This window comes from Artemia franciscana, chromosome 10 (genome assembly GCF_032884065.1).
Source record: "Artemia franciscana chromosome 10, ASM3288406v1, whole genome shotgun sequence".
Lineage (NCBI taxonomy): Eukaryota > Metazoa > Arthropoda > Branchiopoda > Anostraca > Artemiidae > Artemia > Artemia franciscana.
The window spans coordinates 49,132,474-49,156,929 of NC_088872.1; the positions used below are offsets into that span (position 1 = coordinate 49,132,474).

The following is a 24,456-nucleotide window of genomic DNA, read 5'->3' on the forward strand; positions in this document are numbered from 1 at the left end:
ACCATCAGCCTATGGAATCAAATTCTTTTATAAATCGGATTTTTTGTGTAACAGTCTGTAAAATCGTATTTTTTTTTTGTTCTGACTGAAAAAATGAGATACTGATAAAAGTTATTCTAACTCTACTTAAGACACTGAATTCAAAAATATACTTGATATTCTCTAGTGCTCACATTTTTCTTGTTTCGTGTGTAGGGTAGTTGAACCCATGTTCAACTATAATGGGGTAAATTCTTCATGTTCTCGTTCTCTTACAGCTGCCGAAGTTCAAACACATGTATATTGGAGACATCCTTTCACTGCTATTGCCGGTACGAAACAACTGATTGAATATATTGTAATGGATATAGAACCTGTTTTGAATCATGAAAGGATTACTTTCTCTGGTCAAGGTCACATTTCAACTAAGGTGATTTACCATCTTAATTCTTGGGATTAGGGTTCAAGGGTGCATCTAAGATTTTATTCGTTGGGGGGGAGGGGTAGTAAAAAACTTTAAAAATGTGTTAGAAAATTGTTTATATTCATTTTTGCTATGTTTTTATGAGTTGGACAAAATTATGAGTTGTCCCCCCTTCCCTAGATAAAACCACACGCTAGGAACCTTATGCACAAATCGCAGAGGGATTATTTTGCCTTGTAGTAATTAATGTTTAAGACAATTAAAAGAGACTATGGCTCCCTCTCCTTCGTTAGTCTCCTTTTTGTTAGATGTTCTAGTAGTAATAATAAATTAATAATCTATTAACTTAAATTGCCAATCTGTTACTTATTTATTTAATTGCTGACTAATCAGGTATTATTGAATTATTTACTTAGATATGCCTGCTAATAATAATTAGAAAATTAGACGATTAGAAGAGTTCACGCCTTCCTCTCCTTTCGAGCCAATAACAATTCGGAGCTGTAACTTGGTATATATTTAATACTTGTTACCTTTATTCCCCTTAATAGTGTTATTGCAATCAAGTTGATAGATTCACTTATCAACTTACCTCCTTACCTCTTACCTCCTTACCTCCTCCTTACCCTCTTACCTCCGTAGTATTATTAGTAAAGGCTCGGTGTAGTTGTTAAAGGTAGAATAGCCAAGGCTCGGGGTGTTTTTAAGTTGAAAAAAGTTTGGAAGAATAGGAAGATAAGTCTGTGAATCCGGATTAGGATGTTACCAAAGATTATCCTTTTCGGTCAGTAATCTACTAACTTAGTTGCTCAATATATTACTTAATTAATTCGTTACTAATCAATTAGATAATAGTTGGTATTTAATAAGACAAGGGTAACTATTAATAACAAGTACTTACTTACTTGTACTTGTGGCGGGGATCAGGATCTTCGATACCTGTTTGAACCGCGTAGTGCGGTCTTAAGTAGATGATTAGAAGAGTTGGCTATGTCCAAGCCAATAACCATTCCAAACTGTAACTGGGTATTTACTCAATATTAAGACGAATAAGAAAAAGAGAATGTTCTACCTTAGCGTTATTAGCCCTATTTGCCTTAATCACTTTATTGCCCAGAATGAAAGGATGCTTATTACTGTTATTTGCTAATTAAGACAACTCGCTTAGTAAGCAAAAAGTAAAAATTGTAATAAAAATATGATTTGTTTTAAAATCCAGGAATAACGAATACTGGCACATAAGAGTTTAAAAATGATCTGACAGAGAAGTTATTTCTTTAACCAGTAAATAAACAAGTGTTTGGAATCAACTCTAAATGTATCTAAAAATAGACTCTTTTTGAATGGGCTCTTTTTATATGGACTCTTTCTGTATGGACTTTTTTTTGTAAAAAATGAACTCTTTTTGTATGGACACTATTTGTAAAAATGGACTCTTTTTGTTTGGCCTCATTTTGTATGGACTCTTTGTGTATGGACCTTCAAAAGACGGAGTACGATATGTTACATGTTTTCCAGAGAAACTCTATACGGATTGTTTTGTGTACCCGGCTGAATGACCGTATTTCAAAGGTTTAGAGGGATAGGACACGTTCTATTAATAACAAGTAAATATTGACAAGTAACATAGTAACTATTAATAACAAGTACGTACTTACTTGTACTTGTGGTGGGAATCAGGCATTTTGACCTTGCCTGGTATTAAGAATCTTGAATATCTGTTTGAACCAACTAGGTAGTGCGGTCTTCTGCCAACTGCTTTGCAAATGGGAGCCATTGAGTTGTCCATCGATGACTAAACTTTCTTACTCTTTCCGAGCCAATAACTATTCCAAACCGTAGCTTGGTATTTATTCAACATTAAGACGAATAAGAAAAAGAGAATGTTCTACTTTAGTGTTATTAGCGCTATATGCCTTAATGACGTTATTGCCCAGAATGAAAGGATGACTGTTTCTATTATTTGCTAATTACGACAACTCGCTTAGAAACATGATTTGTTTTGAAATCAGGAATAACGAATGCCGGCACATAGTGTAAAAATGATCTGACATACCAGTAAAATGATCTTTAACCAGTAAATAAACAAGTCTTTGGAATCAACTCTAAATGTATCTAAAAATAGACTCTCTTTGAATGGGCTTTTTTTATATGGACCCTTTTTGTAAAAATGAACCCTTTTTGTATGGACACTATTTGTAAAAATGGACTCTTTTTGTGTGAACTCATTTTGTATGGACTCTTTTTGTACTAACTCTTTTTGTATGGAATCTTTGTAAAAATGGACTCTTTTTGTGTAAATGAACAGTTTTTATATACTGCATTTTTTCTCCTTTTCCTAATTGGTTTTCCTTTTTTATTTTTTAGCATGAATTAGCTGACATTTGGGTTGTCAAAGCAACAGACTTGGGTTTGAATGACAATCCAATTCACTGCAAGACTCATTTAGGGCATCTTTTGAGGCCTGGAGATTCAGTCTTAGGGTATGTTTCCTTTATTTTAAAAAGTAGTTAATGAAGTTACATTTAAGTTAGATAATTCTTTTAAAAAAGAAGACGATGATATTGGAATACTTATATGGATTTTTTAAGACTTTGTAAGACTAGAAATAAAATTCTAGACTATAAAGCTCGAATCTGTTAGTAAGGCAAAAAATTTGTAAGGCTACAAATGCAAGTGTAGAATAGTCAGTGTAATTGGTGTTAAAAGCTTGTCTAAATATGTTTTTTATATAAATACTATAAAATAAAAGTAAGAAATAAGAATAGAAGAACAAAAGATAATAAGAATAATAAAGGAGAGAAGAATAAGAAATTGAATAGTATGGACAATAGAATACAACGGCGAAACAGTTACAAACTGCCCCCTCCAGTGAATAAGTCAACAATTATTTATCTGAGTGAATATGTACCCTTATATGAACGTAAAACCGAAAGCTAGCCGAATGTCTATAGAATTGCTAGGGATAAGCCAGGTCACGACCTAGAAAAAGGACCCTACTTTTTTGGAAAATATCGGGACAAGATTTGGGGTAAAATATATAGAACTCTAACACAAGAGATCTTCTTTTTCGTTAGAGAGCACGTTAGAGACTCTCTCATTCGGTGTCCTTCTTGCTTTAAAGTTAGTTAATTCTCCTCCATGACATTGAATTTATATTCTTCCAAGGGGCAGAAAAAACTAATTTGGCTTTTTCATAAGGGTCAAACAAGGGAAGCGTAGGATTCTACTACCTTTCCCCCGTAATTTAAGAGTAAACTTGGCTCTTGCGACAAAACCCTCCCCTTCTTCTACCTGTCGACCCTTCTTCTTACAATTTACAGTTCTTTTATGAAATATTGAGACTTCGGAAGAAGTCAATGATCCTCTTGAAGATCAATCTCCCTTCCTGTGCCGGGAGGTCTACTTCTAGCAACAGCTTAATATTTTCCTGCAGTTCCAACTTCTTGGTGGTTCTTTTCAGCTCAGAGGAGATTGTTGCTGACTTTTGTCATTCAAACGGGAGATGTTGAATAGTCTCTATTGCAGATGCGCATTGGTGACAGAAAGGGCTTGGGTGTTTTTTTTCACAAGTGTTCTTCTCTCCTGAGAATCATTGATTGGCTCTTAATCCTTAGAAACGCCAAGTCCTTTAGTCTTTAAATATGAGATTCAAGGGTCTATAGTGAAGTAATTTCCAATTTCTGCGTCTCAGTGCATCCCTAATGGTGATAGATACCGCGTTTTGGCTGATTCCAGAAGACCTTTAGATTGCTTAGTTTGCCAGTTTGTCAACTTCTTCGTTATAACGTATTCCCTGGTGGTTGGGGACATGTTGGAAAGCTAGTTCTACCCCTGCCCTGGCAAGGGCTAATGTCAATTCTCGCAACCGATGGACATCTCTATCAGTAACTTCAAAATAGATTTTCTTGATAATTTGTAGAGATGATTGGGATTCTGAGAATACAACTGCCTTTTTCCTGTGAGGAGGGTTTGCCTGGACCACCTTCAGAGCCTGATATATTGCAGCTATTTCAGCCGTGAGGACAGAGTTTCAAAATGTGGAGATTTAGCTGGGCGATGACTGCCGCAGCAGTTGCTTTACCTGCTTGTACGGAGCCATCTGTATAGCCTGCGTGTACGGAGCCACCAGAGCCAGATTATTCTATTATTCGGAAAATTCGATTCGAAAGAGAAAATTCGGGAAAATTCATTCGGGGCGAATCATTAGAGAGTTGTTTAGCGTGTATTGGTTTCGTTCTATGCAACAACGAGCCTGTGAAAACAGAAGTCCTTGCTTGCTCCTCTAACCCAGTGGTCTCCCTTTTTCAAATCTTAATTTTTCCATCTTCTTGATACTCTTGTAAATAGAAATATTCTTTTGAAGACCAGGATCCTCTTCTACGTCTTCAAGAAAGTCCAAATAGTCCTTGAAATTTTATTTTCAAATCGCATATCTCTTAGAAAAGATTTTCATCGTTGAGCATCCCCTTCCAAATATTACTATTAACCACCTAGAATACTTTTAAGAAGTTAGTTATACTTTCTTTGTCATCTTGATGAAGGCTGAGCTTCAAAGGCAGAAATGTTAAATATACAATGTGTGGGAAAGCTTAGTATATTCATAATGTTAATAACGACGCTTAACCTAACTAAGATTCTTTTTAAACAAGACAGAGAACATTTTTTTTGAAGAATTTAGCATGAATATTAATGAACAGAAAACTACTTGAATTTATGGACAGAAAACCGAATATTTCTCAGTGAGATTCTTTATAGGATGAAAATGCCCTCTCAACAAGTACTGAGCTTTGGAAAGGCAACATACACTTCAGGGCTTTATCGCCAATGCTGTTATATTCTTTTATTGTTTGTACCCTGTTGCATGTTTCATTGTTTTCCGCCATTATTGATATTGTTTTTTTTTTTTGTGTGTACCTTCTCACAGGGTTCCTTGTACTCCTGGGGGTATACGTACCGCAAGTTGGGATGCACTGCTCTTACCTATATGGATTTTGGATCTGTTGTTAGCTTAAATTAAATTATCTTGCTTTTTAAATTTGGCGATTCTGTGCGAAAACGAGCTAGTCAATGATTCGTTGAAAAATAAACTAATTTCTAATCCAGTGCAAAAAGGACCAATTCCTCATTCAGCCAAAGAAAATTTGAGTTTTGTTGAAGCGTTTAGACTTAATGCTTAGGACTTAACTGGCCGAGCTACCGAAAAAATTAACGGAGTCTAAGCTAGGTCGTCGCTTGTTGCTAAAAAAGCTATTTCTTAATTTTTGCTTCTATCTTGTATTGGTTTCGTCGCTTTTTTTCTATCTTCATTACTCCTTTTGTTTATTTGATTCAGTCTGGTACACCGTTTTTGATGCTATTGTTAGTAATTGTGGTGCTTCCATTCTGATTCTGCAAATTTTAAGATCTGGATAGGCTTTGTGTTTCCTTTCAGTGTTTTAAGATCTTACCTTTCTTGAGGGTAGATAGTGGCGTCCATTGAAGAGGGGGGTACTTTCTCCCCTTGATGTCCCCTAGACCTTGCGTACTTTCATTGAAAAATGTATTTTCGGATTTTTCATCGGAAAAATGACAAATTTGCCCCTCTGCTAGATTTTGAAAATAAACTTTGTCCCCTGCCCCTATAAATTTTCGTGAATTGATGATAAGTTGAGTTTTTCATAGAAAAGATAGTGTTTTATTCACGAATATGCTAAATATATAGGACATAAATGGTCAAAGTAGGAATTGTGTTAAGCCAAGCTATTAATAAGCACGTTGACCAAGGCTAGAAGAGGTCGAAAATGTATTTTAGTCTTTCCGTATAGGAAGTGTTAAGAATGTCCAGTTTTACTTTGTCTGGCCCTCGCACTCAAGGGCTGGAGAGAGATAGTTTTTTTAGCTAACAATGGCTGTATTTATTTTGTACTTGCGTGTTTTATGCCAGCTTTCGAAATAGATTTTCATTATAGGCTAGCTCTCGCTTCGAATGTTTTTAGGCTGACTTTTAAGTTTGAGAGATTTTCCAAGCACGTAGTAATGTATGTATGAATGTATGTATTTCCAAAAAATAGCATCGAGCCATAGGAAAAAACAGAACATAAACACTACAAAATCGACAAAAACACAAATAAATTAAAAAGAAAAATTTATTTATACATGAATCTTCACGATATTATTTATCAAGAAATACATCTTTCAGGATGTATCAGCCCTTCATCAACATACCTAGCCAGATTCCTTAATGTCGTTTTAACTCGTGATCCTGCAATCTCTTCCACCCACCTTCTAACTGTCAACACTAACGAAAAACACTCATTTCTGAGATCTGCCAGTTCCTTACAATTCCCCCCAAAAATGAAAAATATCCTCTTCATCTTCCCCACACATTAGACAAGGGACTGGGTTAACACTATGACCCCTAAATTTTCTCTCTCTTTCCCCAATATCAATTGACCCTCTCCTTAAAATCAAAATCCATTTTATTTCTTCCCCTTTCAATCCCAACTTAAAATAAACTTCTTCCCCCCACGTGTCTTTTACCGTACTATACAGACTCAGAGATCCCCGAGGCCTCCTTCCGAGCCTGCCACTGCTGTATTCCTTGCTCGTGTAACCTTTCTTTTACCTTATCAACCACTGTATCCCAATTCGATCCCTTGCCTTCATTCCAAAAATACGAATATCCTACTTCATGTAACATTTTCTTTATTTTTTGTGGCCACCCTACCTTTATATCATCGTCCGACAGACTAAAATAGGCTTCTTTCGGTAGCCTAATTTTACTTCTTAAAACTTTTATCCAAAACTTCACCATTCTTTTTAAGCTATCTTTTCTTAACCTACTTAGTCCCAAACCCCCCTCCAGTACAACATTGTGAGTGGATTTTTGGCCCGAAAAACTCTCTTAAAATAATTAATTTGCATTCTCTTCAACTCCTCACTTTCTCTAAAATCCCACAAATCACACCCGTAATGCATAACCGGGGTAGTTTAGTCCTAAATAAATATTTATGTATTGCTAAATCCCTAATCTCCCAACCTCACTGTTTAAAATTAAATTCATACACATATTTCCCTTTTGTACTCTATGCTTAACCTCCTGTGCATACTTACCATTCCAAAAAAATTAACCCCTAAATACACGAATTCTTTTTTAATCTATAAAATCACCATGATGTTTTCCATGGAAAATTTATGAAGTTACTAGCTAGCTCAACATGCTACTTGATGGCTCAACTTGTTCCGGTTAAGTGTTCATGTTTGTAAAATTTAAAATAATTTGCCAAGAATGCGCTACATTTCTGTGAAAACGCCAGCTCATCATTCAGACATGGACGCTTTGTCCAGTGCTCTTAAAACGCTGGAAGAAAGCGCTGCGACTGTGTAAAACTTTGAATTAATCAGTGTAAAAAAAACGCTCAAAATAAACGTTAGTCTATTTTGTTATTTATTAAATATTATAATAAATAAGTTAAAGACTATAAACATTTGAAAATATCTAGACACTGAATGGATTACACGAAATACATGATCTCCATACACATTGCTCTGTGGAATATTCTTAAAGGATATGTGTTTTCTGACGTCGTCAAGATACCCAATATAGCTGAAATCTAATATTCCTCATTGCTTTCAGGAAACAAATTCTAATTTGTGCTGCAGCCAAAATCTTTAGCAGATGTTAAACCACTTTCAAAGTAGATGACTCTTCTTCGCCTTTGTGGGCTTAGACACCCCCCCCCCACTTCTCCCATTACAAGGAAAGCCCTATGCCTTCCATTCCCCAAAGATGTGACCTATGTGCTTCTAAGCTCTTTTGTATAAAATTTGCTTATGGCACTTTTCTTATAAATTTAATTTTTCGTATGCGTGAAACGTATATATGTAAGTATGCACGATGTAATATTTGCTCGTCAATGAAATTATTATCCCCGAAAGACAATGTAAACAGTAGGCTGTACGAAAAGCGATGGTCCAGTGCCGCTTTCTAGTGCTATAATGAGAGAAAAGGTTGAGATGACTTGGGCACATTCTGCGGTTGAAGTATAACAGATTGCCAAAGATTGTCCTTTTTGGCCAACTGGGTAGGACTAAACGGAAAGTAGGTTGTCCGTGGTTTGGGTGGGAGGTTGTCGTAGGAAAGATTTAAGGAAGATGGGAACTCCCTGGGAGGGTGTAGAGAGAGAGGCTCTGAATAGATTAGGGTGGAGGAAGAGCATGCATATCTGTGTTGGCCTAGGGCGGCTAGGTTCTGTGATGAGTTGTTAGTAGTAATAGTAGACATAAAATATTCTTATGAACTCCCTTGGTATTGATGCGCTTGGTATTGAGTGTTTCCCCCCCCCCTGTGTTCGTACCCCCTGGGTTTCTCTATGTTCCCCATGGGTTTCTCTGTGTCCCCCTGAATTTTGGGTAGTATTAGTTGAAGATGTTTTCTTTTCTTCTTAATGAAAGCCAAATCATGAATTAAATTTGGACAGAGGCTACTTTAGGTTTTCCAGTATGAGTCTTCCTATTGTTTTTTTTTTTCCATCGATTGTTTTTGGAAATCAAGATTAAAGTGGTGTCTTCCTTTAATATTTTTACTCATTGCAGAATGGATTAATATGTCGAAGGTTTTATTTAGAGATTTGATCTTCTAAATAGTAACATCAACGATTCAAATTTTGAAAGTTTGAAGAAAGACTATATTCCAGACGTTCTCTTGGTTAAAAAGCGCTTTCCTTTCAAGTACTTTCCTTTTTAACCAAGCAGAATGGATTAATATGTCGACGGTTTTATTTACAGATTTGATCTTCTAAATAGTAACGTCAACGATTCAAATTTTGAAAGTCTGAAGAAAGACTATATTCTAGACGTTCTCTTGGTTAAAAAGCACTTTCCTTTTTAACCAAGTACTTTCCTTTTTAACCAAGCAGAATGGATTAATATGTCGAAGGTTTTATTTACAGATTTGATCTTCTAAATAGTAACGTCAACGATTCAAATTTTGAAAGTCTGAAGAAAGACTATATTCCAGACGTTCTCTTGGTTAAAAAGCACTTTCCTGATAAAGCATTGAGAAACCGACGAAGAATTTGGAAGCTGAAACATCTTGATGTTGAAGATAAGAGTAGTGTCAATAGGTATGTTTTGAATGTACATTTTTTTTTACCTAAAAGGGGATAAACCCCCTTCTTTTCACCCCCTATTTTATAATTGACATTTTAAGTGCCAGGAGTTGTTGGAGGGCAACCAAATAAGTGAAAATCCGTGAACGGGAATCAACCTAGTAGCGTTGACTTAGTTAAGATGGGTGTGTCAGAAAATTGGGCCTCCAGGGGGGACAAGACTCGTGCGGAGCCAGGGACAAGGGATCCAAATTATGCAAATGGTCCATTCTCCACATATACATTTGGTGGAAATGTGGACACCTTCTTAGAACCGTTATCGTATTCTTTACGACACATTTCAACTAAAATTCTACTTTTATTTTAACTAAAATTGTACTTTCCGTAAATGTATCTTGTTTCATATTGGAAATGTTTGTTTTCTATGTTCACCATTTCTTCTTGTTTTTTCAATATTGTTTTCATTTTGTTTTTCTGTATTTCCTTCTGCCCTTAAATATAGGGATGGAATTTTGTTTATCTTTCTCTTTGTTGGGTAGGGAGTTTTTAAAAATTTACCAAGGGCGTCATAGTGGTCCGGAATCCAAACAACCTGTTCATTATTTAAGATATATATGTATATATATATATATATATATATATATATATATATATATATATATATATATATATATATATATATATATATATACATATATATATATATATATATATATATATATATATATATATATATATATATATATATATATATATATATATATATATATATATATACATACATATATATATATATATATATATATATATATATATATATATATATATATATATATATATATATATATATATATATATATATATATATATATATTGTGTTTTGGTTACATTAACATTTTGGTTTGAAAAGATTGTCATTACCATAGAAGTAACAGACTTGGCTGATTTTGGAAGATTCACCTAAGTTAATTTCGAATACCCCAAATTTACTTTAATTGTAATCTCATAAATTTTCAGATTTATATTTTAAAGATGTTTAGTAATTATAATTAATATCGGAAGTGTCAGCTGATGACTGATAATTTATCCTTTGATAAAAAAAAAGAAGATAAAACTATTCACAAAGATGAAATATTAGAATTACCTTCTAATATTTCAACTTTATGAACTGTCGAAATAACGGACTAAAAAGAGCCAAAAATTGATGGTACAAACGATTCAGAATCGGCGTCTACGTAAGTGGATGCAAACAATGAAATGAAAAACGGTATACACGACTAACAAAAAAAAAGAATCACGAAAGGGCACGGTCGATGTTAACCCATGACATTCTAGGGATTAGAGGGATCGATAACACCTGGTTAATCTACTAAGAAGGTCTGCTTGAAAACGAACCGAAATTCAACTGCTAATTAAAGCTTCTGATTCAACTCAGGGAAAAGATATTTGCTGTTTATTGTGACAAATATGTAATTGTTCTGCGTATTTCATTAAGATATTCATACCGAGTTGTAGTTGCCGCCACTTCTCTAGTTGAGGATGATTTAAGGCCGTGATTAAGTGAACTTGAAAACATCGAGCTTCAAAATTAAAGTTAGGTTAGTCTTCTGTCTTTTAATTCTCTAGAGACCGTCGATTGTCAAAACTTCAAATAGTACCAATTATCAACTCAGAGAGGTTTTGATAGACAGCTTCCTTTGGAGAGATAGTAATATATTTGGCTGGAAGCTTGGTTACCGACCAAGGGAGAAGAGAAAATGAGCAAAAGAGCACTATCATTCTCAAATACAAAATGCCCATGTATATGAAACTGTGACGGCATGCACAGAGTGCTTTTGAAAATTTATTGTTTTTTCCACTTTTTTTCCTAGGGATAGGCAAGTTAAAATACCTCAGTTGATTAATTCGAAACTAAACACCAAAGTTAGTTGAAAGCTTTCTTCGAGGATTCTCAGAAAACCAAAGTTTTCTTACGAATTAAATTGAAAAAAAAAATTAACTGAAAGTAAGGAGTGACATTAAAACTTAAAACGAACAGAAATTACTTCGTATATGAAAGGGACTGCTTCCTCGTGAACGCCCCGCTCTTTACGCTAAAGTTTTTTACTGTTTTAAAAATAGAGTTAAGAGAAAGAGTCGGACTTTAGCGTGAAGAGCGGGGTGTTGATGAGGAAGCAGCCCCTTTCATTTTTGAAGTAATTTCTGTTCGTTTTATGTTTTAATGTTACTCCTTACTTTCAGCTAAAAAACACTTGTTTTTATTTAATTTAATTTCTGAACGTTTTTGAATCAATGCATGTTTTGATTTATGCTCTCCGCAGATGAATAATTAAAACGAAATTTGCCTATTTATTTTTTTTTGGCTAAATGGTTTTCTCATAGTTTTGATCGAATGATTTTGAGGAAAAAAATGAGCGGGGATGGAGGTCTAGTTGCCCTCCGATTTTTGGTTACTTAAAAGGGCAACTAGAACTTTTAATTTTTTATGAATATTTTTATTAGTTAAAGATATACGCAACTTACAAATTAGCTTACGTAAAGAAACTTCTGTATTCTCATATTTTTATTACATATATGAGAGGGTTCACCCCCTCGTCAGTACCTCACTCTTCACGCTAAAGCTTAAATTTTGTCCCAATTTCTTTAAGAATGACCCCTGAATAACAAAAGCCGTAGAATAAATAGTTGAAATTTCTAAAAATACTTCAGCGTAAAGAGCGAGGTATTAGGAGGAGGTGAGCCCCCCATACACGTAATAATTTCTGTTCCTTTTAACAGAAATTATTATGGAATATTTACAGGAATTAATATTTACAGGAAAATAATAACAGGAATATTCTGTTCCTTTCGGTTGAAAAACTTTGTCATATTTATTTTTTCATTGTTATTTTAAATAATGCTAGAAAATCCTGCGCTCCCTTCATGGAAATTTTCTTCCCCCATGACAAATTCCTCCATGAAAAGTTCCCCCAACATATCCCCCTCTTCTCAACCCCTGCCGCCAACCAAATGAAAACGCCCCAGAAAACGTCTCTACACTTCCCAATAACCTTTACAATATGTAAGTACTGGTCAGTGTTAGTAACTTGTAGTCCCTCCCACGGGGACTGTGGGGGAGTAGGTCATCCCAAAAGGCATAGTTGTAAGGATTTTCGAATACGCTGAATAAAATGGCTATCTCAGAATTATGATCCGGTGACTTTGGGAAAATAATTAGCGTGCGACGAGGGCCTAGGTGCCCTCCGATTTTTTTGGTCACTTAAAAAGGGCACTAAAACTTTTCATTTCCGTTAGAATGAACCCCCTCGCAACATTCTAGGACCACTGGCTCGATACGATCACCCCTGGAAAAAAAACAAAAAAAAACAAATAAACACGCATCCGTGATCTGCCTTCTGGCAAAAAATACAAAATTCCACATTTTTAAACAGTTCGTGGTAACGAACTGTAGTAAGGAGCGACCAGGCTCAATAGTAACCAAAACTCTAAAAAAATGGAATTTTGATACCAATAGTTATATCAAAAGAATGGCATTTTAATGTTGATTTTAAATATATAAGCTTCATCAAGATTAGTCTTACCCATCAAAAGTTACGAGCCTGAAAAAATTTGCCTCATTTTAGAAAATAGGGGGAAACAACCCCTAAAAGTCATACAATCTTAACGAAAATCACACCATCAGATTCAGCTTATCAGAGAACCTTGTTGTAGAAGTTTCAAGCCCCAATCTATAAAAATGTGGAATTTCGCATTTTTTGCCAGAAGACAAATCACGGATGCGTGTTTATTTTTTTTTTTTTTTTTTTTTTCCAGGGGTGATCGTATCGACTCAGTGGTCTTATAATGTCATGAAAGGGCTCATTCTAAAGGAAATGATAGGTTCTAGTACCCTTTTTAAGTAACCAAAAAATTGGAGGGCACCTAGGCCCCCTCCCACGGTCATTTTTCCCCACAGTCACCGGATCAAAATCCTGAGATAGCCATTTTATTCACCATAGTTGAAAAACCCAATAACTATGTCTTTGGGGACGACTTACTCCCCCGCAGTCCCCGTGGGAGGGGCTGCAAGTTACAATCTTTGACCTGTGTATACATTTGACCTGTGACCTGTGTATACAGACGTTTTCAGGGGTTTTTTTTTGGTTTGGGGGAATATTTGAGGGGGGAGGATTATCGGGGGGAATTTTTCCATGGAGGAACTTCTCATGGGGGAAGACTTTCAATGGAGGTGGCGCAGGATTTTCTAGCATTATTTAAAAATAAACATGAAAAGTTTTTTTTGCTGAAAGTGAGAAGCAGCATTAAAATTTAAAACGAACAGAAATTATAACGTATATGAGGGGTCTACTTCCTCGTAATACCTCGCTCTTTACGCTAAAGCATTTCTAGTAATTTCAACTATTTATTCTGCGGCCTTTGTGATACAGGGCTCATTCTTAAGGAATTGGGACAAAATTTAAGCTTTAATATCAAGAGCGAGGTATCGACGAGGGGTGAGCCCCCTCATATACGCAATAAAAACATACGAATATTGAAGTTCGCTGCGTAATTTAATTCGTAAGTTACGTATATTTTTTACTTACGAAAACGTTCGTAGAAATTATAAGTTATAGTTGCCTTTTTAAGTAATCAAAAAATAGGAGGGCAACTGGGCCTCCTCCCTCGCTCCTTTTTTCTCAAAATCTTCCGATTAAAACTGTGAAAAGCCATTTAGCCCCAAAAAATTAATATGCAAATTTCGTCTGAATTATTTATATGTGGAGAGCCAAGATCAAACCATGTATTAATTCAAAGACGTCCAGAAATTAAATAAAAAAAAACAAGTTTTTTTTTTAAATGAAAGTAAGGAGCGACATTAAAACTTAAAACGAACAAAAATTACTCCGTATATGAAAGGGACTTTTCCTCCTCAACGCCCCGCTCTTTACGCTAAAGTTTGACTCTTTCTTTTAACTCTACATTTTAAAACATTAAAAAACTTTAGCGTAAAGAGCGGGGCGTTGAAGAGAAAAAGCCCTTTTCATATACGGAGTAATTTCTGATCGTTTTAAGTTTTAATGTCGCTCCTTACTTTCACTTAAAAAACTTGTTTTTTTTTGTTTAATTGCAGATAGGAGCTTGAAACTACAGTAGGATTCTCTGATACGCTGAATCTGGTGGTGTAAATTTCGTTAAGGTTCTATGATTTTTACGGGTTGTTTCCCCCTCACCTGTGCTTCCAAACTTAAGTCTCTAGATCGCGCACGAAAAATGCAGGATCAAAAATCCGTCGGCAATCCTTCAATTCGTCGCAATCCCAGTGTCTACCACCAGTCACGATCCGGTAGGGCAACGGGGAAGAAGCTACGGGGTTCTGCTCCGCCTCAAGGTTTGTCGCTTGACCTAAATCTCTTGACTTGTCTAGTTCTTCAGCGTACCGCATTATTAGGTATTTTGGATATTTACATCTACCAAGCTCCAAATACTTTTTACAAAGGCGCTGTCTATGTGTGGTAACTTTTAAGATGTATACCTCGCTTTGATTTAATTTTCCCCATGATTTCGGCTTTGTGTGCACAACTTTACTGAAGACTCCTGACTATTTTTCATTTCTAGGTTTCTTCATTGCATTGAAATAATTTATGAAAATTTCACACTCTATAAACAAGCAGCTGATTATACCAGCTTGTCATTTTGGTCTCTAGGGGGTATTATCGGCGATCTGAAAAGATTCTTTCTCGCAACCGACTTGTAAAAATTTCAGCTAGCTGAAAACATTCTAGGGGACTGTTAGAAAACAGGAAAATACATCGAAAAATGGTTCCAATCATCTTACAGGTTATTGTCTTCTGCTCATGATAGTACCAATTTTGTTCTAAAAGCAATATTCTTTATCGAGTACACTTGCGAAAAAGACCTAGACATTTTCTAAGATTTCTAAGCAATTAGAGGAAATAGAGCAAAATCCTTTCAAACATTTTGTAGCATCTTCAAGAAGCTATGGCCGGATATTAAAAGCGGCATCTTCCGCCAATGAATACTTGAGTACTTTTTAAATGTAAATTTTCAATTTAACATGGGATTTTCGAGTTCCATCAGTTCACTTAATCACGGCCTTAAAAGGTAATCCTTAGAATATGCTTTAATGAAGGGCAGCAAAAGCCTCAATTCGACACTGTCAGCATTTCGTAATGGGTTCTCGTTTAGGGACTTATATTCATAGAAATATGTTTAGATTGAATCATACGACAAATTTTATAACGAGGCGAAAAAATTGCATTTTCGGGGAGAATTTAGGATTTTAATGATTTTATGGCACTTGTTATTAACCAAGTGACATACAGCGATCGCAAATTATGTCGGTCCGTCTGTCGGTCTGTCGGTCCTGGTTTTGCTACTTTACGCTTAGAGTGGAGGGATCGGGATGAAACTTGGTGGTAAAAATAAGCAGAAGTCCTAGGTACATGGTCTACATAACCGGAACGGATCTGCTCTGTTTGGGGAGTTGGGGGGGGGCAATTATGAAAAATTAGAAAAATAAGATATTTTTAACTTACGAAGGAGTGATCGGATCTTAATGAAATTTCATATTTAGAAGGAGCTCGTAACTCAGATCTCTTACTTAAATCCCGACCGGATCCAGAGTCATTACGGGGGGAGTTGGGGGGAACCGGAAGTCTTGGAAAACACTTAAAGCGGAGAGATCAGGGTGAAACTTGGTGGGAAGAATAAAAACAGGTCCAAGATACATGACTGACATAAACGCAACGGATCCACTCTGGATCTGGTGCCATATGGGGGAGTTGGGGGGAGGAACCTAAAATCTTGGAAAATGCTTAGAGTGTAGGGATCGGGATGAAACTTGGTGGGAAAAGAAGCAGAAGTCCTAGATACATGATTGACATAACCAGAATGGATGTGCTCTCTTTGTAAGAGTTTGGGGGGGGGGCTGGTTAATTCTGAAAAATTAGAAAAAATGAAGTATTTTTAACTTACGAAGGAGTGATCGTCTCTTAATGAAATTTCATATTTAGAAGGACCTCGTAACTCAGATACGAGAGAGAGAGAGAGAGAGAGAGAGAGAGAGAGAGAGAGAGAGAGAGAGAGAGAGAGAGGAGAGAGAGAGAGAGAGAGAGAGAGAGAGAGAGAGAGAGAGAGAGAGAGAGAGAGAGAGAGAGAGAGAGAGAGAGAGAGAGAGAGAGAGAGAGAGAGGGAGGGGAGAGAGAGAGAGAAAGATGGGTTTATTAGTATAAATAACAAAACAAAACAAGCAAATGGCCCGAAGCAAAGCTTGAAATGTTATTCAAGCTTTGTATGTTTTATACAAAGCTTTTTGATTATTTTCAAGCTTTGTATGTTATTTAATGACTTTGTATGTATTAAGGTAATATTTGTTTTTGTGCCTAAGTTTTTAAGATAATTTTAATTGTGAAGGTTACTGATATTACAGCTTGTGTAAGACTATGAAAAGCATTTTAGATTGGTTTGCTGCTGTGAGGTTACGTACTCACTTCTGACTTCTAAATTAATATTCTTGTTTTTTTGCTTGGATTTTGTGTTTTCAGTAAAGTGCTAGTTTTGTATAGTCCTACAAACATTGGGAAATATCACTAGTTGCTTTATTTCCTCTAGTTTTATTGATATATGTTAGAAAGGCTGTGAAGTAATAATTTTTGTTCGTTATAAGTTCCAACTTCGTTCTTTACTTCCGTCAGAAAATCTCTTTTTTAAAATTAATCTTTGCCAGTTTTTAATAAAAAGTCATATCGAAGGCACAAAACCATGATTGGAAAAAAAAACGATACCGATACGCCCGACACCGATACGTGCGATGCCAATGCACTTGATACCGATATAAGGGTACATAACAAAGACAAGTTTTGCCAAGTTTGATCTCATCCCAAGGTTAAACCTTAAAGTGAGGGGCTAACAACCTTAAAATCGTGTACAACATGTGATACACGTCATGCATTGCGGAAATGTACCGCGCATGGCACTATGGGTGAGGTGGTGAGTTAGCCTATCCGTAGCTACGAGCGTGCAGCGCATAGTGGAAGAAAATGAACTATTATAAAATGTTTTCGAAATTACTTTAATGTTTCAGTCCTTGAATAAAAAAAAACAAAACAAACAAAAAAAAAATGAAGAAAAGAGTAAATTATTTTGTAGCGTGAAGATATAGGCCACATCAGTACAAGGAGCAAATAAACTTAGTAGTATGTATAGGCAAAGGCCAGCGAAAGGAAATGACAAAGAAACGGGGGTTAAAAGACAGGGTTATTAAGAGACAATACTTCTTAAGAAGGGTAAATAAAAAATGTATAATGTTTCGCTCACCCCCCCCCCCCCTAGCCCTGGTAGAAAAATAAAGAAGATACATAGGTGATGCCAATGCAAAAAAGTGGTTTTCGTAGGTGTTCAGGGTGGAGACTGTAATTACTATATTATAGGTTTTTGACAAGGCTGATTTCAATTGTGCATTTTTCATTTTGATATGACGTCCTTTTCCAGGGGGTTCCAGGTTTTTTTAGGAGTTATAGTAAATTTGGCGCTCCAAAAAGCGGACGAAATTTACTAGTTGTTTTCCAGATAAATTTCCTACGGATTGTTCTGGCTACTCGGCTGACTGCTGTATTTCAAACAGTAGGTTGTAGGAAAAATGTGATTCGATCCCGCTTTCTAGGGCTATAATGAAAGAAAGGTTGAGATGGCTAGGCCACGTTCTGGCCTAGGATTGTCTTTTCTGGCCAACCAATTGGGGCTACACGGAAAGCAAGTCGTCCTCGTCTGAGGTGGGAGGGTGTCATAAATAAAGATTGAAAGGAAATGGGAACTTCCTGGGAAGGTGTAAAAAGGGAGGCCTTGAATAGAATAGGTTGGAAGAAGAGCGTGCGTAGCTGTGTTGGCCTCAGGTGGCTTGGTGCTGCAGTGAGTTATTAGTAGTAGTGGTAGTAGTAGTATGGTAAATTTGTTTTCGTAATAAACTTTTACATTCAAGATCAATTGAAATAGTATTTACCATTCCTGAATAAGTATCAGATGGTAATTTTCCTCAATAGGCAGTTTTTTTCAATACGCGTTTTTTTCAATTCTTTTTAGCTTTTGGTTACTATGTGCTGTGGCTTACTCCTTGCTATGTTGCAGCTACTGCTGCAACCATGATAATTGCAATACGAGAAGTTTACAATCTATTCTAGCACATTAAAAAAAATTAATGATGTTTATCAATTACTGAATTTACTACTCCAGTTGTAAATAAATTTTCAGGGACTATGTGGACTTCCTTGAAGACCTAGAAGAGGACCCTGGTCTACGACAGAACATTGCTATTTACAAGGATACCAAGAAGATAGAGCAGAGAAAACTAGTTGCTCAAGAAACTGAGGAAGTCCCAGAAATTGGTCTTGAAGAAATGTTGGAAGATTTACATATTGGAACTGATGCCACTGGGGAAGAAGGGGCAGCTATGCTGGAATGATTTATCTTATTAAAATATTGGTCCGGAATGATTTTATTTTTAATCAGTTAGAACTGTTCTCTTTGGTACTGTAGTACCAATGAGCTTTTCTTTCATATTTCTAATCGAAAATGAAATAAGAAATGAAATGAAATCGAAAATGAAATGAAATGAAATCGAAAAAGAAATATGAAAAGAAATAATGTAAAAAATCGTTTTTCGACGGAGCTTTCTTAACTATTCAATCAAGCTTATGTAGCTAATTAAAAAAAGAGTGGGTATGCACACCACTCAATTTAAAGTGACAGTACTTAACAGATAAATTAAAAACAACTCCAGACTACAGAATTATTTTAAATATTTATTCTATTTGGTAAATTTAATTTTAGTAGGTATGTGCTCCCGGGTATCGAAAACCGTGAAGATTACTTATCGCGTTGAAAAAAAGAAATAATAAGTTCCATTTTTTTTTTTTTTATTTACAGCAAAACTTCTCAAGAAGAAGGTAATTACAATGAAGAGATTTAAACATCTTTTCGTATTTTAACTCTTTCGCTATCGGTATGTAGATTTTTAAAGGTTCCTTTTCAAGTCTTGCTTGCATATTATTATCCTTCGAAACATTCGTGTTTGCCATTATCCAGAATGGACTGAAATCTTTTACCGATTCCACTGCCAAACGAATATTAGCCGTAGAGAGAAATGGTTGCCATCTTGCCGGGAATGTGGTCGCGTCCAACAAGTCATATTTACCATAATCAACTTTCTAGCAACCAGACTTCCATCTGGGTTTGTTGGGTTCATCTGCGCCTCTTGATGTCGAAACCACGTACGTAATATCTCAGTTGTTAAAGAGCTTGGGGGACAAGTTGAGGATATATTAGGGTTTATACCCTAATTTATCCTTTTCTTCTGCCTTATTTGGCTTTCAAGAAAATTCTGTGCATGGTTCTTGTTAAGTGTATAGATTTGTGTCTGGTTATGAGGTTATTCTCTCTTATGGATGTGTTTAAAGGTTTGCTTTATCATCCTGTGTTGCTTTATTTTCAAAATATGACTGTTTTTGGAAGTTTAGCCTTCTAACTTAAAGAAGACTGATGACTAATTCTTCAAAATGTAAAGATGAATATTGAAGAGCCATTGCACTGCAAGTTTGAAATGTCAAAAATTGCGCTTATAAGCAGGGTAAAACAAAGTTGTTTCCCATATATATTAATAAAAATAACTAAAATAAAGTACTTCACTTAGATCAAGAATGTTTTAATCCTGCTCGCCTTGCAGTATTCATCAGAATCCTATCATAAGAAACGGGTTTTGAAACTTGGCTAGTATTGTCGTCCTTTAAGAAATCAATTATCGCACTGAGTGGGACGGTGAGACAAGTCGTTTTGGCAGTAAATTGGTGAACTTAAAGACGACTCCATATTGGTAATGGAAATTTGATTTGTTCAATTTTCTTAAGCGACAAATGCATTTCCATATACCGTCGCTGTAACTTTCTATCTGATGTATAACATTTCTGGAATATTTGCCAAAAACTGTTTTCTTCCTTTTAAGATGCTCTTCTCGAAAGGAAGATCTGTTGGACAATCTTTGTTTAGTTATTCTTCGATTTTACTGACCTAACCTGCTAAGAGAGCTTAGCAAATGGTTTATGGCTCTTATCTCAGAATAGTGAAAATGTTAGATGTTGGAGTGGCAGCAACGATATTTTTATCTCATTGTTTTCGGTTTTTTTTTTTTTCGCGCGCTTAAGATAGAACTTGACTGCCAGAATTAGTGCTATTTGTATATTTGAAAAAAAAAGTACCGCGTCGGTCTTATTGCTAGTAAACTGAATTAAAAAAAAAAATTCTTTCGAACAAAATTAAAAAACTCGAGAGTCAAAACTCGAAATTAACCAAAATTGTCCTGTATATGAGTAAGGCTGCCATCTCCCTGTATCTCTGCTCTTTACGCTGAAGTTTGGGTAGTACTTTCTAGACAGTATTTTAAAGTGCAAATATACCCGGACTTGGCCATTGCATGTATTTTATTTACTGATTACCTTTTAGAATTTTAAATCGAATATTTAATATTGCATATTTTAGTAAATACGAATGAGTAAATCCTTTAATTTTTGAGGATGATTGTTCTCGATTTATCGTGTAAATGCTGTAGTTCTTGTTATATTACTCTTACGTTAGAGAATTCCTTATCGAAGCATTGGAAAAAGTCAAACTATAGTATTTAAGAGGGGTGGTTAAGGTGAAGCCAGGTATCTCTTGATTGCCCTGACTTTAGACTCTGACGTAAAGGTAATATAACTAGCAATGGATTTATGTTCAGTCGCACCCATGTTCGCACTATGGATGGTATTGTTTATTAATGGATTGTGAAAATAATTGACGATTACCTTCAAGAATAAGAAGAATGTTGAAATGCTTTTAAAATTTAACATAGAATGTAAAAAAAAAGACGCTAGAGACCTGATTCCGTGATCGACTTGAGTAGCACTAAAAACGTAACCAAACGTAAATCATATCTCAAAAAGGATATTGACAGAATAGAACGGGTCCAGAAACGCTTTGTAAAAGGACTTCAAGGATTCAGAAACCTTCCGTATGACGAAGCTCTAAGAAGGCTCACTCTCCATAAACTTGAGACAAGAAGAACGATCTTAGACTTAAAAACCCTCTTCAAGATAGTTCATGAGAATTTTGGGAACGTAAAAGACAAGCTTGTTCAAATAATTCCCCAAAGCAACACAAGGTCGCACAGTCTGCAATTGGAGCCCGTGAAGATGAAGATTGCAAGATCTAATTCTTACCATCATTCGTTCATACCCCGGGTCATCAGGATATGGAACAAATTACCATTCCCAGTCGAAAAGATGAAATCCCTGGAAGCCTTCTCCAATAGCCTAAACATAAACATACCATATCTCGAGACTTTTAACGTAAAACGACTTTAAATGGAAATCATGCCGCAGTCGATCCGCTCTTCGCCCTGTCATAACATTTTTCTTTTAAAAAGGTGTCAGTTGTATAGAAATTTTGTATTGAGAGGCGTGAGGAATAAAGTTATTTATCAAAGACTTCATTGGCGCATGACACGTATCTTCCCATAAAAGGGTGGCAGATTCTGTCCAGCCTTAAGGTTATTCTGAAGCCTCCTCCCCGTTTCATGAAAGGTAGTAGCCTTAAATGCACTTTTTCCTGATTTGATAGAAACAGCTCAGCAGCAGACATGGGATCCTGTCAAATCAAAACTGTTTTTTTTTTTTGTGCCATGATATCAGGGGGCTTTGTATTAAATTGCAGACCCTATTGCGGGGCTTTTTGTTTTTATACTTCCTCGATTCTGATGCCACGAAGTGGCATTGATTATTACCACTTAATAATTGATTTCGTCAAAATTGAAATAGTATCAATGTGTGGCGTTTTTAGTTTACAAGATCTTGCTAATCTTTACTAGATATGTTTAACGGTATATTTTCTTAACACTATTTGTATATTAGTAAATTGGATTGCATATGTTTATATTTTGAAGCTGGCCAAAAATTGGCCTTTCTTTTATTCCCGCAGCATTTAAGGTGAACAAGAAAAACAGCTGCGAATTCATCATATAAATAGCTCAGCTGTATCTGGGTATAGTGTGCTGCTGATTTAAATTTACAGCTAAATTTAATCGTTTCAATTCCATTTCGAGGAGGGTTGGGAATTCAAGTCTCGAAAATTTGGTAACAGATGCCTACACCAAAAGTAACGAGGTATATTTTTTGGGTATCATATTACCTTTGAAGTGTGGAGCAAGAAGAGAAACTAAGAATTGCCCTGGGTGGCGAAGCTGGGAAGCCGTCTGTTTTAACCCTATTTAAAGACATTTTCTCTTTCTTGATAATTTAAAACAGGTTTCTCGTCTTAAAGAAGGCGTGGCTCCCCTGACTCACCCTCAACTACGTCCTTGAAAAGTTTTTGATAGCACAGGAAATCTTGTACCAAAAATTAATTGTCAAGATACCCGTTAAAAAAAAACAACAAAATATTACAATACTTACCACTGTTGTTGTCAAGTGTGTAGTTTTGATGATATTCCCTGGTATTGAGAATTTGAGATTAGAAAATTACTTACCAATCGGCTACCAATGTGTATCAACATAGCAGTACAAAATGTTTCGCATGACTAGATTTGTTAGTATGACAACATAATAACAAAACAATAAAACATCGGTCTCAATAGTAGAACATAAATTTGTTAAAAACTAAAAAGCTGTCATAGCTTTACTATGTTTTGCTGTCAAATTTGTTTCGCTGTGCCTTATCAACTAAATCTTCCAAGTTTTGGCATCTGGCCAAAGCGGCGTGTAGCTTCTGCTGTAGTCTGGCAATTGTTTCATCTTTGACAGCTACAGCTTCTCTTACCCTAATAAAAATATTGGCTTAAATTAATACAAAATAAATGTAAAATTATATAAGTAATTAATATAAAATTAATATAACTAAATTATATAAGATTTTAATTGGCTTTAGAATTGTATTTATCTTTAAAATGAGTTTATATTCCGTGCATATTATCTTTCTTTTTTGGGGGGGTCTAAGTCGTCACGACATGACAGCATGAGCTTCAAGAATTGAAATTAATTGATAAATAATAATTACAGACAAGACAATAATTATCTTAACAGAGAGTATTACTCATATAGCAAGGAATAAACATTTCAACGATAAAGCATTAAGAACTGGATACCAACTCGTGTAAAACCGTGTCTTCATTGACTATTTCAAGTGGAATCAGCCGAATGGTGTCTTAATGGTATTTAGCGGAAAAGGCAAATGAAGACACGACTCAAGAAGCATCTGATCAAGGAGGCACACTCGTGCCTCTATAAAGAGGCGACACACGACAATGTTAAGCGATCTTCGGTTCCAGTGGTCGCAGAGGGATGGGGAGCGATGCATTTCGCAGCCCGAGCTCCAACTAAGAAACCTGCAAAATTTCATCCCCCTCCAACTTTTCCTTCATGGGGAAAATCTGGCCGAAAGTTTCGACCCGTCAACCCCAGCCCCCCTTTAACGTTGTCCGATCGGGCTGAAATTCACAAGTTAAGGTCACCTAGGGCCCAGGAGCTTATCCGCGAAATTTCAGCTCGATCCGATAACTCCTTCCCTGTTTTCCAGAAACCACGCATAGCCACTTAAAATTCATTTTCTTTTTTTTTCTCGACGCCTACAGGTCACATCCGACATCGGATCTGGGTGTACGAAGACTCATTCGATGCGGAATTCTCCGAGTAAGTGCCCTTGAAAGTTTCGTAGGAAAATCTTAACCCCCCGAAAGTTTCGACCCCTCAACCCCACCCCCCCACCTTTTAACGTTGTCCGATCGGGCTGAAATTCACAAGTTAAGGTCCCCTACGGCCCAGGAGCTTATCCGCGAAATTTCAGCTCGATCCGATAACTCCTTCCCTGTTTTCCAGAAACAACGCATTAGCTACTTAATTAACGCATTTCTCTCCATAAGAGCCCATGTTAATTTGAAATTTT

The 24,456-nt window shown here is 35.8% G+C and overlaps 2 protein-coding genes across 2 annotated transcripts in view; one reads left to right on the forward strand and one right to left on the reverse strand.

The window, feature by feature from the left end:
• LOC136032308 (60S ribosomal export protein NMD3-like) overlaps nucleotides 1-18,980 on the forward strand; it is a 54,615-nt gene extending 35,635 nt beyond the window's left edge. Inside the window, exons 8-11 of the mRNA XM_065712595.1 lie at nucleotides 258-409; nucleotides 2,771-2,886; nucleotides 9,337-9,510; nucleotides 18,742-18,980. Coding sequence (XP_065568667.1) covers nucleotides 258-409; nucleotides 2,771-2,886; nucleotides 9,337-9,510; nucleotides 18,742-18,952 — 653 coding nt within the window. The 3' untranslated portion in view covers nucleotides 18,953-18,980. The remainder of the gene's footprint in view (nucleotides 1-257; nucleotides 410-2,770; nucleotides 2,887-9,336; nucleotides 9,511-18,741) is intronic.
• A 4,105-nt stretch (nucleotides 18,981-23,085) lies between these two features.
• The window catches only part of LOC136032489 (centrosomal protein of 131 kDa-like), a 30,815-nt gene continuing 29,444 nt past the window's right edge, over nucleotides 23,086-24,456 (reverse strand). The window contains exon 6 of the mRNA XM_065712800.1: nucleotides 23,086-23,335. Coding sequence (XP_065568872.1) covers nucleotides 23,197-23,335 — 139 coding nt within the window. The 3' untranslated portion in view covers nucleotides 23,086-23,196. The remainder of the gene's footprint in view (nucleotides 23,336-24,456) is intronic.